The sequence below is a fragment of the Jaculus jaculus genome, chromosome 1 (assembly GCF_020740685.1).
Source record: "Jaculus jaculus isolate mJacJac1 chromosome 1, mJacJac1.mat.Y.cur, whole genome shotgun sequence".
NCBI classification, from domain to species: Eukaryota; Metazoa; Chordata; class Mammalia; order Rodentia; family Dipodidae; genus Jaculus; species Jaculus jaculus.
In genome coordinates this window covers 183,983,859-183,997,397 of record NC_059102.1, presented here as the reverse complement: position 1 = coordinate 183,997,397, position 13,539 = coordinate 183,983,859, and the positions used below count along the sequence as shown (strand labels likewise).

General features: G+C 39.0%; 1 protein-coding gene across 2 annotated transcripts in view; it reads right to left on the bottom strand.

Moving 5' to 3' along the window:
• The window catches only part of Tll1 (tolloid like 1), a 243,559-nt gene that overhangs the window by 52,918 nt on the left and 177,102 nt on the right, over positions 1 to 13,539 (bottom strand). For both annotated transcript variants that reach the window (XM_045137374.1, XM_004657159.2), the window contains 3 exons: positions 8,829 to 8,931; positions 3,146 to 3,262; positions 1,874 to 2,019 (listed from right to left, as the gene is read on the bottom strand). In XM_045137374.1, the coding sequence (XP_044993309.1) occupies positions 1,874 to 2,019; positions 3,146 to 3,262; positions 8,829 to 8,931 (366 nt within the window). The remainder of the gene's footprint in view (positions 1 to 1,873; positions 2,020 to 3,145; positions 3,263 to 8,828; positions 8,932 to 13,539) is intronic.

Below are 13,539 nucleotides of genomic sequence, written 5' to 3'. Positions count from 1 at the left end.
ATGAGTAAATTATGAGAAACTACATAGCACAAGGAAGGATATAGGCAAAAGTACCTAAATATCAGAAACAGGCTTGCAGGTAAGATGTGATATTCTCAGGCTTCATTGACAATGCATGGATGTTCCTGATACTGTTGCTATGGGGACAAAGGCATGATTCTCAACCTCTGCTCTCTTACCAAGGATAGCCCAGCAGTAACTGAAAGGCCCTATTACTGCTTTTTCATAGTTTAAGCAGGAAATCAGACTTCTAATCAGTGGAGAAATATCTTTTAATCGTTATAACATCTGGGTTTCTGTGTGTGTGTGTGCGTTTGTGTGTGTTGTGCATATATATGTTTACACATGTTTATATGTATATGGGTACATGTGTATGTGATGCACTTGCATGTATGTGTACATACATATGGAGGTCAGAGTTTGACATTAGGTGTCTTCCTCATTGGCTTTCTGCTTTCATTTTTTTGTATTTTTTATGTAAAAGACAGCAAGAGAGAGGGGGGAGAGAGAATTGCCATGCATACCTTGCATGTGTGACCTTGTGTGCTTGTGTCACATTGTGTGTCTGGCTTACATGGGATATGGAGAGTTGAACATGTGTCCATGGGCAAGCGCCTTAACTGCTAAGCCATCTCTCCTACTCCTGCCTTATTTTATTTTTTTGACATAAGATCTCTGGATTGAACCTGAAGCTCTCTGACTTGTCTAGACTAGCTAGAAAGCAAGCTCCAAGGATTCTCTTGTTTCTGCCTTTCCAGTGCCAGACACACAGGTATCCACTATAGTGCATGGCTCTTGCATGGGTACAGTGGATCTGAACTGAAGTTCTCAGGCTTCCGTGGCAATTAATGTACAAACTAAGGGACTGAGTCATCTCCCCAGCCTCAACCACAAGATTTATAACTCTTGCCTGGACCTACCAAATCTACCTAACCTAATCCTTCCAGTTTCACATTGGACTCCTGAATTCTAGACTGACTAGTTTAAGCACATTATAGAGTCTGGAAAATTTTTCCCCATTGTTGTGCTACTATTTTGTTGTTGTTGTTGTTGTTGTTGTTGTTGTTGTTGTTACCACTAGGTGAGTGAGAAGGAGAAATGGAGGAAGGGAGAGAGGAAGAAAGGAAGGAAGGAAGGAAGGAAGGGAGGGAGGGAGGGAGGGAGGGAGGGAGGGAGGGAGGGAGGGAGGGAGGAAGGAAGGAAGGAAGGAAGGAAGGAAGGAAGGAAGGAAGGAAGGAAGGAAGGAAGGAAGGGAGGGAGGGAGGGAGGGAGGAATTCCTTAGTCAGTTTGGACCCAGGATTGGTCCACAATTCTGGTTGGTCATTACTTATTCCAGTTCTTTACTTAATAATAAAATGATGATGTTGACCTCCATGACAAATATCCTTTAATGAAGTTGAAACACTCTTTGGAATCCTGTATGTTATACAAATAATTATCTGCATAACTATATAAAAACAAAAAAGGGTTTGTTCTAACAAAAAAGTCTACCTTTTAATCTCTTAGAGAAGAAATAAAAGTTCTATTACTTAATGGACCCTCCAAGTAGTCTTGTGAAAGAAGCTCATGTGTTTGTCAAGAAAAGACAGAGGGAAAAGAAAAAAATAAAATAAAACTATTGTCAACACTTCAAACATTCTAATTCAAATAGCTCAGTTAATGTAAACTCACTTTAATCTTCTCAAAAATGTCTGCAACAAGGGGGGAAAAAGATCAATCTTTCACTCTTCATGTTACATTTTATAGGTAACCCTTTTCTTCTCTGATTAAAAGGCAGTTTCTGTTTCTTTGCTGATTTAATGAGGAGCCCCTTAAATGCCACTGTCATTTATAGAGAATATGCCCCCACGAAGTTTTCCTAAAAGACTTTACCTCAAAGGCCTGAAAGGTCAGTCCAACGTGGTAGCCCTCAGACACTGTGATTTTCCACACACATTCTTTCATCGGTCGATAGTCATCAGGGTAATTAGGAGACTGGATCTGTCCTTCATTTTTCCGTATTTCACCTCCACAGATGGCTGAAGGAAGCAAAAATAAACAAATAAATAAAACTAGACATTGCCATTTCATTTTCCTTTTTATATTTAAGCTCCATTCCAGGTTATAAAGAAAATAGAAGTTGGCCAGTTGTACTGTTGTAAAGATGTTTAGATGATAAAAAAATTAGTCACATAGCTACAAACATGAGAGAATGGTCAGCCAAGGAGTATCTAGGTTTTAATCACTGTGACGTGACATATTAACAAAACAATGTTTTGTTTCACTTTTTACTTATAAAAGCCTTTAGGGGCTTGGTAAATTTAGTCTAGGAGTTTGATCTGTGAATCACTGAAATACTTCCTTTGGTTTTCTGACCACAGGTAAATCAACTTGTTAGTAGAAAAGCCTCACTCTGAACAGGACCCAGTGGGCCTCTGACAGTGAGCATGTGTTTAACAGCTGTGTCTCCATCCAAATAATCCTCTTCCTGGCCATGCGGTAAATCTTTAAAACAAAATGCTTCCACGTACTGAAAAGTTAAAGGGAAGCAAGAATCTTCTGTCTTGGAAATTACCTAAACTCCTGCACTAAGAAGGGTGTTCTCCACCCACAGCCTGGCAAGAAAGGAGTTGTTTTTACAGACAGGAAGCACAATGCCAGCTCATTGTTTCAAAGAAGTATAGAACAAAGCGTGGAATAAATTCTTCTTTACATGCTGACTCTCTTCTTGAAACAAAGCATGCTTCAGAAGTGCTCACAATTACTTTCTATGCAGTTCACTATAATAGAGTATTTCAGAAGCACATGAGCTAGATTTGAAAAATTAGTACAAAGGAAAAGAATAATTTCCATAGCATTTTAGTAGTATCATGAAACAATTCAGTTTAATTAATAGTTAATTAAGTTTAATAAATAAGGGCTTGTGTCATTTGCCCACACCCCCAACACCTCTGAGCACATTTCATTGTTAGCATATTTCTGATACTAGATAATAGGTTGTTCTTACAAATTAAGTTTATGGAGTATTTTTACTGAAAACTATCTTGTAAACATTAAATCTCGTTAAAAAATTTCATAATTGCAAAACTTGATTTAATATAATTTTGAAACAAGAGAAAGGAATGACATTTCTGTTAAGGAGAACTGGTCTCTTAAATGACTTGCCTTCATAGACAGCTGCAAACCCTTTTCCTACCCAATTGCTGCTGCTCCGAAACTCAATCCACATTCTGCTGTCTGTAGAGGTGAGAACTTCAGGCACTTTGTCCCCACAGAATCTACCTAAAAGAAATGAACGAATAAAGATAGACTCCTAAATATGATTCTTTACTCTCACTTGTGTTTGAAATTAGCTACAAATTACATAAATATATGTGTGTGTTGTATGCATAAAAATTTGTGGGTTCATATTTCTACATCTAAAGATTAGAGCCATAACTATGACAATATTTACAAAGTAAAGGTAAACAAATAATCTCTTTTTAGCTACTTTTAAAAGTATAACCAGCTGTGCTCAGTATTATCATCATAGGAAGGGCTAAAAGTTAACTTGAGGATCTGGGGCTCTGGCTGAGAGGATAAAGTTCTTTGTTGTGCTAGCGTGAGGGTCTGATTTTGAATTCTCCAGAACCCGGGAGGGGCACAGCTATTATCGCTGCCAGTGGTGAAGAGGCAGAGGCAGGAAGATTTGACTGGCCAGTCTCACCAAAATTATTGAGCTCTAGGTTCAGCCAGAGACTGTCTCAAAAAACTAAGATGAAAAACAATACAAGACATTCAACATAGACCTCTGGCTTCCACATGCACACACATACAAAGGCATATGCACCTGCACACATATGTATGCCATCACTCATAGAAATCTGCATAATCTTATACACACCACACCCACATATACATGCAAAAGCAAAAAATAAAATAAATAAACAGTTAACACAAGGTGCTCAGAAGATGGCTGAGTAATTAAAGTTGTTTGCTTCAAAAGCCTGCAGGCCCAATTTCAATTCCCAAGCAGCCTGTGTATGCCAGATTCAAACAAAAAGCGATGTAACTCTCTGAGGATGATCTGCAGAGGCAAGAGGCCCTGGAACAACTACATACATGCTAATAAATAAATAAATAATGAATGTTTTTTAATTGAAAACAGTTAACTCAAAAGTTATTCACACAAAGGTCATGTAATATATCAAGTTAAGTAATATTACTCTATGGGAAACAGAAAAATGTTCAAGTGATCCCATGAAATCCTAGTGTAAATTATCAACCTGGTAATTACTGACTAAGAGGGGACAATGTGCTTCAGCCTGACAGAGAAGTTTTTGTTTTCATCTGTGCTTTTCCTATAGGTTCAATGTTAACACTTCAGGAAAACTTCTGAAACCTTCAAGTGTGTTATGTTATCATATAGTCTCCATCTTTTCTACCAAGTGATTGTCTGGTATTACATGCAGAATCGTCATACAAGAAAGCTTGAGTCTGAATTCTTATTTTCCTCTAAATGCCTAGCCCCAGGAAAGTAAGAGAAAATGAATATAAGAATCCGCATTCTTCTCCAAAGATTTGATCCTCACTTAAACCTATCTCTGGGATCTAAGTTTTCACACAATGAATAATGGGTAAACATGACAGAGCTAATAAAATAATTCTGCATACTACATCCCTGTTCATAGTAAGTACCACTGAAAATGACTCCATACATAGATTTACATTTTAAATAACACAGCTAATTTGAATACAGATTCATATTAACCACTACCAGGTAAAGAAATATCCTTCTAAAACTGGAAAGTAGTAGAGCTGTGTGGAAAATGATGCTGTTTGGCTACCATGTGCAAGTGCACTACCAAACACTGAGAGTGCAGCGTGCGGTGAGGAGGCGTGGGGAGGGAAACAAACACTGAGTGCAGCCTGCAGTGAGTAGGCATGGAGTGGGAATGACAAACACAGAGAGTGCAGCCTACAGTGAGGAGGTGTGGAGTGGGAATAACAAGCACAGAGAGTCCAGCCTGCAGTGAGGAGGCAAGGAATGGAATGACAAACACTGTGAGTGTAGCCTGCAGTGAGGGAGCAAGGAATGGGAACAACAAACACACAGAGCACAGCCTGCAGTGAGGAGGTGTGTAGTGGGAATGACAAACACTGAGAGTGCAGTCTGCAGTGAGGAGGCATGGAGAGGGAAAGACAAACACAGAGAATGCAGTCGGCAGTGAGGAGGCGAAGAATGGGAACGACAAATACTGAGAGTGCAGCCGGACGTGAGGAGGGTGTGGAGTGGGAACGACAAACACTGAGAGTGCAGACTGCAGTGAGGTGGCGTGGAGTGGGAACGACAAACACTGAGAGTGCAGCCTGCAGGGAGGAGACAAGGAGTGGGAAAGAGAGCACAGAGAGTAGAGCCAGTAGTGAGGAGGCGTCGAGGGTGAATGACAAACACTGAGAGTGCAGCCTGCAGTGAGGAGGCATGGAGTGGGAACGACAAACACTGAGAGTACAGTGTGTAGTGAGGATGCATGGAGTGGGAATGACAAAACCGAGAGTGCTGTATGCAGTGTGGAAGTGTGGCGTGGGAATGACAATCACAGAGAGTGCAGCCTGCAGTGAGGAGGCATGGAGTGGGAATGACAAGCACCAAGAGTACAGCCTGCAGTGAGGAGGTGTGCAGTGGGAATGACAAACACTGAGGGTGCTGCCTGCAGTGAGGAAGGGTAGAGATGTAATGACAAACACAGAGGGTGCAGCCTACAGTGAGGAGGCGTGGAGTGGGAAAGAGAAACACAGAGATTGGAGCCTAAGTGAGGACGTGTGGAATGGGAATAACAAACACTGAGAGCGCAGCCTGCAGTGAGGAGGCGTGGAATGTGAACGACAAACAGAGAGAGTGCACCCTGCAGTGAGGAAGTGAGGAATGGGAATGACAAACACTAAGAGTGCAGGCTGCAGTGAGGAGGCATGGAGTGGGAATGACAAACACTGAGAATGCAGGCTGCAGTGAGGAGGCATGGAGTGGGAATGACAAACACTGAGAGTGCAGCCTGCCGTGTGGAGGCATGGAGTGGGAATGACCAAACACAGACAGTGCAGCATGCAGTGAGCAGGCGTGGAGTGGGAATGACAAACACTGTTAGTGCAACCTTCAGTGAGTAGGCGTGGAGTGGGAACGACAAACACTGAGAGTGCTCCCTGTAGTGAGGAGGCGTTGAGTGGGAATGACAAACAGAGAGAGTGCAGCCTGCAGTGAGGAGGCGAAGAATGGGAATGACAAACACAGACTGCAGTGAGAAAGGCATGGAGGGCGAAGGACAAACACTGAAAGTGCAACCTGCATGGTGGAGGCATGGAGTGGGAAAGAGAACACAGAGTACAGCCAGTAAGGAGGAGGCGTGGGTGTTGAATGACAAACACTGAGAGTACAGCGTGCAGTGTGCAAGCATGGAGTGGGAATGATTACACCGAGAGTGCAGTCTGCAGGGTGGAGGTGTGCAGTGGGAATGACAAACACTGAGAGTGCCACCTGCAGTGAGTAGGTGTGGAGTGGGAAAAACAAATACTGAGAGTGTAGCCAGACGTGAGGAAGGTGTGGAGTGGAAATGACAAACACTGAGAGTGCAGACTGCAGTGAGGAGGTGTGGAGTGGGAAGGACAAACACTGAGAGTGCAGACTGCAGTGAGGAGGTGTGGAGTGGGAAGGACAAACACTGAGAGTGCCACCTGCAGTGAGTAGGTGTGGAGTGGGAAGGACAAACACTGTGAGTGCAGCCTGCAGTGAGGAGGCGTGAAGTGGGAATGACAAACACTGTGAGTGTAGCCTGCAGTGAGGAGGTGTGGAGAGGGATTATCCAAACACTGAGAGGTCAGCCTGCAGTGAGGAGGCTTGGAGTGGGAATAACTAACACTGAGAGGGCTGCTTGCAGTGAGATTGCGTGGAGTGGAAATTAAAAAACTGAATGTGGAGCCTACAGTGAGGTTTCCTGGAGAGGGAATGACAAACCCCGAGAATGCAACTTGCAGTGAGGAGGAGTGGAGTGAGAATGGCAAACACTGGGAGTGCATCCTGCAGTGAGGAGTGGTTTAGTGGGAATGACAAACACTGTGAGTGCCACCTGCAGTGAGGAGGCGTGCAGTGGGAATGACAAACACTGAGAGTGCAGCCTGCAAGGAGGAGGGGTGGAGTGGGAACGACAAACATTGAGATTGCAGCCAGCAGTGAGGAGGTGTGGAGGGGGAATGAAAAACACTGTGAATGCAGCCTGCAGCGAGGATGCATGGAGTGGGAATGACAAACAGAGAGATTGCAGCCTGTAGTTGGAGGCATGGAGCTGGAATGATAAACACTGTTAGTGGAGGCTGCAGTGAGGAGGTTTGGAGTGGGAATGACAAACAGTGTGGGTTCTGCCTGCAGTGAGGAGGTGTGGAGTGGGAATGACAAACACCAAGATTGCTGCCTGCAATGAGGAGGCGTGGAGTGGGAATGACAAACACCAAGATTGCTGCCTGCAGTGAGGAGGTGTAGAGTGGGAATGACAAACACGGAGAGTGCAGCCTGCAGTGAGGAGGCGTGGATTTGGAATGACAAACACTGAGAGTGCTGCCTTCAGTGAGGAGGCACAAATTTGGGGTGACACCCTGGTCTGTTCTCATGCTTTTCCCAGTGAGTCTGATGCAGCTGCTCTGAGACCCACACTTGGCTGAGTGAAGTCTTACAAGGAATCATGGGAAAGCTATACATATCCCACTGAGTGTGTCTGGGGACCACTCCACTTGGAACCATGTGGGCAGATGGTGCTGTGAAGGGAAATACTTTCCAGACTTTTAGTTGAAGTTTTGATTCTTCAATTTGAGTTCTTTGAAATGTTTTCTGTGGAATCCATTTACATATCCAGTAATTATTTCTTCTATGCTAAGAAACTCACAGTACTAGGCAATGTTTTTTTTCCCCTTCTTGGCTTATCACTGTGATATTAGTTCAATTGATTTGTTTTTGTTTTTAAGCATTTCTGTGGATTTTCTAAAGTTGTTGTCACCTTTAATGCAATAATATCCTTGCAGCAGGTTTTAGAGTTTCTGGAAAAAAGATCTGTATAGTCCAAAATTCAACTGAGAAAAGCTATATCTGAAAATGAAGGAAAAGTTACAATCTCAAAAAAATATTAAAAAGATCAAGATAGAGTAGCTGTCTGCATGTTCACAACACCCTTCCACTCTCACTAAACAAAGAGCAGAAGTAAACTGTTGTGTAAGTTGGTAGTTTGGTCTGAGGTTAATTCCAGACTACAGACTTTTGTGAGCACTAAATCCAAATGAATTAATGATGTAAATTACAAATGCTTCTTTGAGCCACAGAAAATTTCTTTGTGAACTAAAACTGTAATGTATACAGTCAGAAAATATATGCTTGTCATAGGAAGCCAGCTAACCAATATGGACCTGGCAACTTACTCTGCTATCATAGAAAAGGTGACAACCCTTCCCAATGGCACATACAACACAAATACAATCACACACATACGTATGTACTCTCAAAAACCTACACCCGTGAAATTTATCAGAACTAAATTTCTACATTGGAAATACAGAACTATTGTGAGGCATTTTTATGAAAACCATAATTCTTGAGAAAACTTTGTTCATGATATCCAGATCCAGGGACCTACCACATATTTTAAGCTACTTTAAATCCATTATTAAGTGCAGTTTCCTTGTGTAGTTTTGGTATAGATGAAAAAATAATAGAAAATATAAACAATGTTACTTTCACACATTTTAACTCCAAGTTGACTCTTGGAAACACAAATCATCTCAAATCTGGGCAGAATATTCACAACCACCATGGAAGTCAGTAATCTCTTACCAAGAAGAGGTGATTTCCTCCAATAACCATCTCTTACTTCAATGTAGTCATACCAGCACAAGCTACTTTTATATAGGTCCATCGTGGTAAAATTTAAGACAATCTGCAAAAGAAAGAACAACAACAGAGAGTGTAAAAATTACTTTGAGTATATAGTGATTTGATGTCTGGAAATTCCTTTTTTTTTTCTTACCCAAGTCAGAAAAGACAATGAATTCTGTCTTTTATCTGTATTCATTTCACTCTAACAATTGTCTTAAACACCTTGAAACCATTTTTTCATTTTTATTAATATTTAACAATACAATATTAATAATTAGAATAGAACAAATATTTTGTCAATTTGGTCAACATTTCTGTAGCACTAACTTGAAACAAATAGTAAAACAAATAGAAACCTTTGTTCAAAAAGTTGATTTTGAATGTCTTTAAAATAAATATAATTTAACATATGAATAATTTCAATTGTTGCTTGAATGAGTTTGATAATTTATTTCAAAGACAAGTCAGGCATCTTTAGTTACATTAAAAATAAACACCACGCACTATATTCCCAGAACATAATATCATTGTGTATGTTGAAATGTTTAACTACAGCCCAAACATTTGAATTTATCCTTACTCTAATCAAATGCAGATGTCACCAATCTTCTCTACATGCAAGTATATGTATCCAAAGACATTCTAAGTGAGATCGTGCATATGACCCTTTATTGTGTTCTTTGTATGGGAATGCTCTGCTTTTTTAATGAAGTAATCAGAAGTAATTCTAGAAAAGTTCATTTTCTCATTGCTTCCTAAAAAAACTTAACTTCTCCCATAATTGATTTATTTTTAACATGGTGTTGCCAAAAGCTGAACTAAATCACTGTGATCAACACATTTTGTGAAGTAAAATTTATTTAAATCATTTTTGTATCCAAAAATTCATTCTACCTCTACTGTTTTTCAAATATGTAATATATTTGAAGTTTACAATATGTTTGCTATTTACAAACTGAAAAGTATGTTAGCTGATAGCAATAAACAGTGAGTACTTAAAAGATTCTATAATAAAACTATGATTTGCAACAATATTCAATGAGTGGATGTAAAACCTGGAAATAAACTCAAAGGAATAATCTCAAAGACATACACAGACCTAATATAATCAATATTCCTAAAACATATGCAGAAAAGTCTGTCAATACTGTGCTAAAAATGTTTCTCCTCTTTCTGAAGAAAGTTAAGTACTAACATAAGGAAATCAATCTTGGACCCCTTCCTCGCCAGTCTAAAGACCACTGTTTTATGGTATCTTATATCAATGTGCTATGGTAGTCATTGGTGAACTTTTACCATGATCTTGGTGTCAGTTGTACATATAAATCAGTGAATGTATTTTTTATTATTAAAAGATAAAATCTTCCAAGGTTAAGAAAATAAAAGTGCACTTTGCAATTGTAACCTGCTGTGTTTTTGCATAATTTGGTTTTAATAGAATCACTCTTATTATTAACTTGCCTATCCCCCTTGTTTTTCTTTGTATTTACTCAATTTTAAAATTCCTGATGTTATAATTCTTTACAAACTCTTCCCAAATATATAAGGCCAAATAATTATTTTCTTTATTCTTCACTAATCCTCTAAATTTGATTATCAACATGATTATATTTTTAATTATGCCTACAAAGGTCCCAAAACATTTTCTCTTCAAAATGTAACTTCAGATTCTTTCTTGGGAAGAGTTGGAAAATAATTTCTAGCTTTTTCACTTGACTTTGTGTTTGCTTGGATCCTGCTACAAATGGGAGCAATCACTCCTGCCTGATAATTGGTTTCGTTCTGTTTCCATCCACTCCCTACAGCAGTCACAGGGCTTCAAAACTATGTGATCACATGAGAACTCATTTAAGATAGCAAAGATGCCAAAATGAACCTTGTGGCTTCTTTATCCAAAGAGAAATTTTACCATGGTGTACAAATATTCAATTTCCTCCTAGATGAGAAAAAGAAATCAGCTAAATTGGGAATGTATACATCATCAAATTATACCCCAAATTGAAAACAATGTGGCTTGACTGTCAACAAACAGTTAACATGTAAAGTCTTAGAATACTCACCAACAGGACACACACACACACACACACACACACACACACACACACACACACACGCACGCACAGGATAATTCTGAACAGAAACGTTTCCTATCTCATTTTTAATCTTCTAGTTTAAGTGCCAAGCACCGTGGGGGAACAAAACCAGCCTGACACTAATATAAAACACAGAATCCTTTAGAAGTTGAAATGTAATAAAGATAGGTTTTCTAAAATCAAATCTTAGGGTTATATAGAAGTAGAAATCTGGCTTTTGACTAATGTTGCCAGCAGAATTTATACTTGAATTACAAATCATAAGCACTTGGGAAATATTGGGTTGTTTTATATTATACTAGCTTAAGTAAACATATTGCATCTTTCAAAGAGTGACAAAGTGTATAATACATAATACAATTACAAGTATGTTACATCTGATGGTAGACATAAGCATCAATTTGAAATTAACCATGGCATCCTTGGAACATGAGCTGGGGGAGAAAGCAACAGTCAATTCTCAGATGTCCCATGGCCTGATCAGAGTTTCGGTTGCAAAGCTAAAGTGATACAATTGCAGTTGAGTTCGCTTATTAAGCACTTTGACAGTGCTGCAGTATGAAGAAGCAAGAGGACAAAGCAGAAGTCCACAGGACTGAACGTCTGAACTTCACCAGAGAAAGGTAGGGTCAATGAACCTCTGTTAACACAATTAATACAATATTGCCTATTTAAAATTCTAGCATACCATAAAAGTTGAATTACAATAACACATACACCCTTCTGGGCCAAGGATAAAGAGGATACAAACCTTGCCCCAAAATACATTATTAAGTGGCTTTTTACAGACATTAAAATTAAAAAAAACAAGCAATAGGAGAAAATTAATTGTTCAACTATGTTGATAAGGCTAGGTAAATCTAATATACTTTCTATATTGACTATAGAATTTTCCCCAAAAGAAGTCTCAGAAATCATAGATCAGGAATCAGTAAACTATATCCCATAGACAAACTATGTCTACAATCTAGTCTTATCAATAAAGAATTATCACAACTATTCATTTATGGTCTATGCCATATTTAACACCTAAGTAGTCAGAAATATCTGTGACAAATAATAAAAATATTTACTATATGTACTTTTATTTTTCATTCCCAGCAGTAATTGGTCATTAAGTCTTTGTCCTCCCCCAAATTGTGTTATATTAAAGTAGAATATGTCTATGTTTTCATGCAACTAGAAGCTGCCCGTGGTGGGATGTCAGAAGATCTGGGTTCAAGTTCACCTCTATCTTCTCAGCTTTCTAGTTTTCTTAAACTTCATGGTGTTTAACAAACATACTTACAGTAAGTGGGATGTCATCATATCAGGGTTATCTCACCAGAATTAAATGGAAAAGCCTTAATTGGATGGTAGGTAGAAAAATGTTTAGGCAAGGGCTGGGAAGAAGGCTTAGCAGCTAAAGCACTCACTTTCAAAGCTTGCTGGTTTAGGTTCGTTTCCCAAGCCATTTTCATAAGCGAGATACAAAAAGTGGCACATGCATCTGATGGGTGTATGTGCACATGCAAATAAATAAAAATTAAAAACAAAATGCTTAGGTAATTCCAAGCATCACAACATGCTCATATAATTTAGCTATATGTCTCATATAGTTTAATCTTCTTGTAAACCTTCACTATCCATCACAACATCCACTTTGAAAACAAGCATAAAATAAATGAAAATGGTAACCCAATTTTCTTAAGAAAATTATTTTGAGAAACATCAAAACTTTAATTTAATTTTAAAGTTTCATAGGAAAAAGAACATTTTAAAGGAAGGGTTGAAAAAATGCAAAATATGGATGAGAGACCTTGGGACTTTGGTTGAAGTTCCTGCCTAACAATGGAGTAGTTAAGGGACCTCAGGTGGATGGATTTTGCCAAGGGATAAATTATGTAGCAGATGGAAAGTAATAAAAAAAAAAAACATGAGACTAAGCTCCTAAATTAACTCTGCTGCTTAAGTCTTCACCTGAATATAGGGATTTTTAAATCTTGATTTGTCATTGCCTATTTACTACAAAATTTTCTTATACTTCTTCATCCTTGCTGTAGTTAATTGACAATTTCTACACACTGCAATTCCCTAAAAATGCTCCCTTCCACTGAAATCTTTACATGGATACTTTTCTCTGGATAACCCAATAGTTCCAGGGGCGTGCTGTGTTTTTTACATTTGCTATATGGATTTTGCTTTTGCTATTTTGTGGTAATATGTGCACTGTCTCGCATACAATTCAATCAAGCCTGAATCAAACGCCTGGACATCAAACAATACCAATACATGATACCCCTTTTCTTCATTCCTCATGATCTCAAATATACAAGCAGCCCCCTGCTCATTTTTAAAAACTATTGTACCCTGTAAAAGTCCCCCATTTTTAGCAACCATTCCTCAAGGCATATGTAGTTCAATTTGGAATCCTCTTGCCTCCTCCCAATTCTTTGTAAGTCCTCATCTCCCAGTCCTTATGAAACACTCCCAAATTCCCATGTGCTCAGTCATGTTTAGATCACCAAACAAAAGATGAGTTCCCTCAAATACCCATGACAAGTTGCATCTTGCTTTCCTTGGTTATTTTTCAAAGT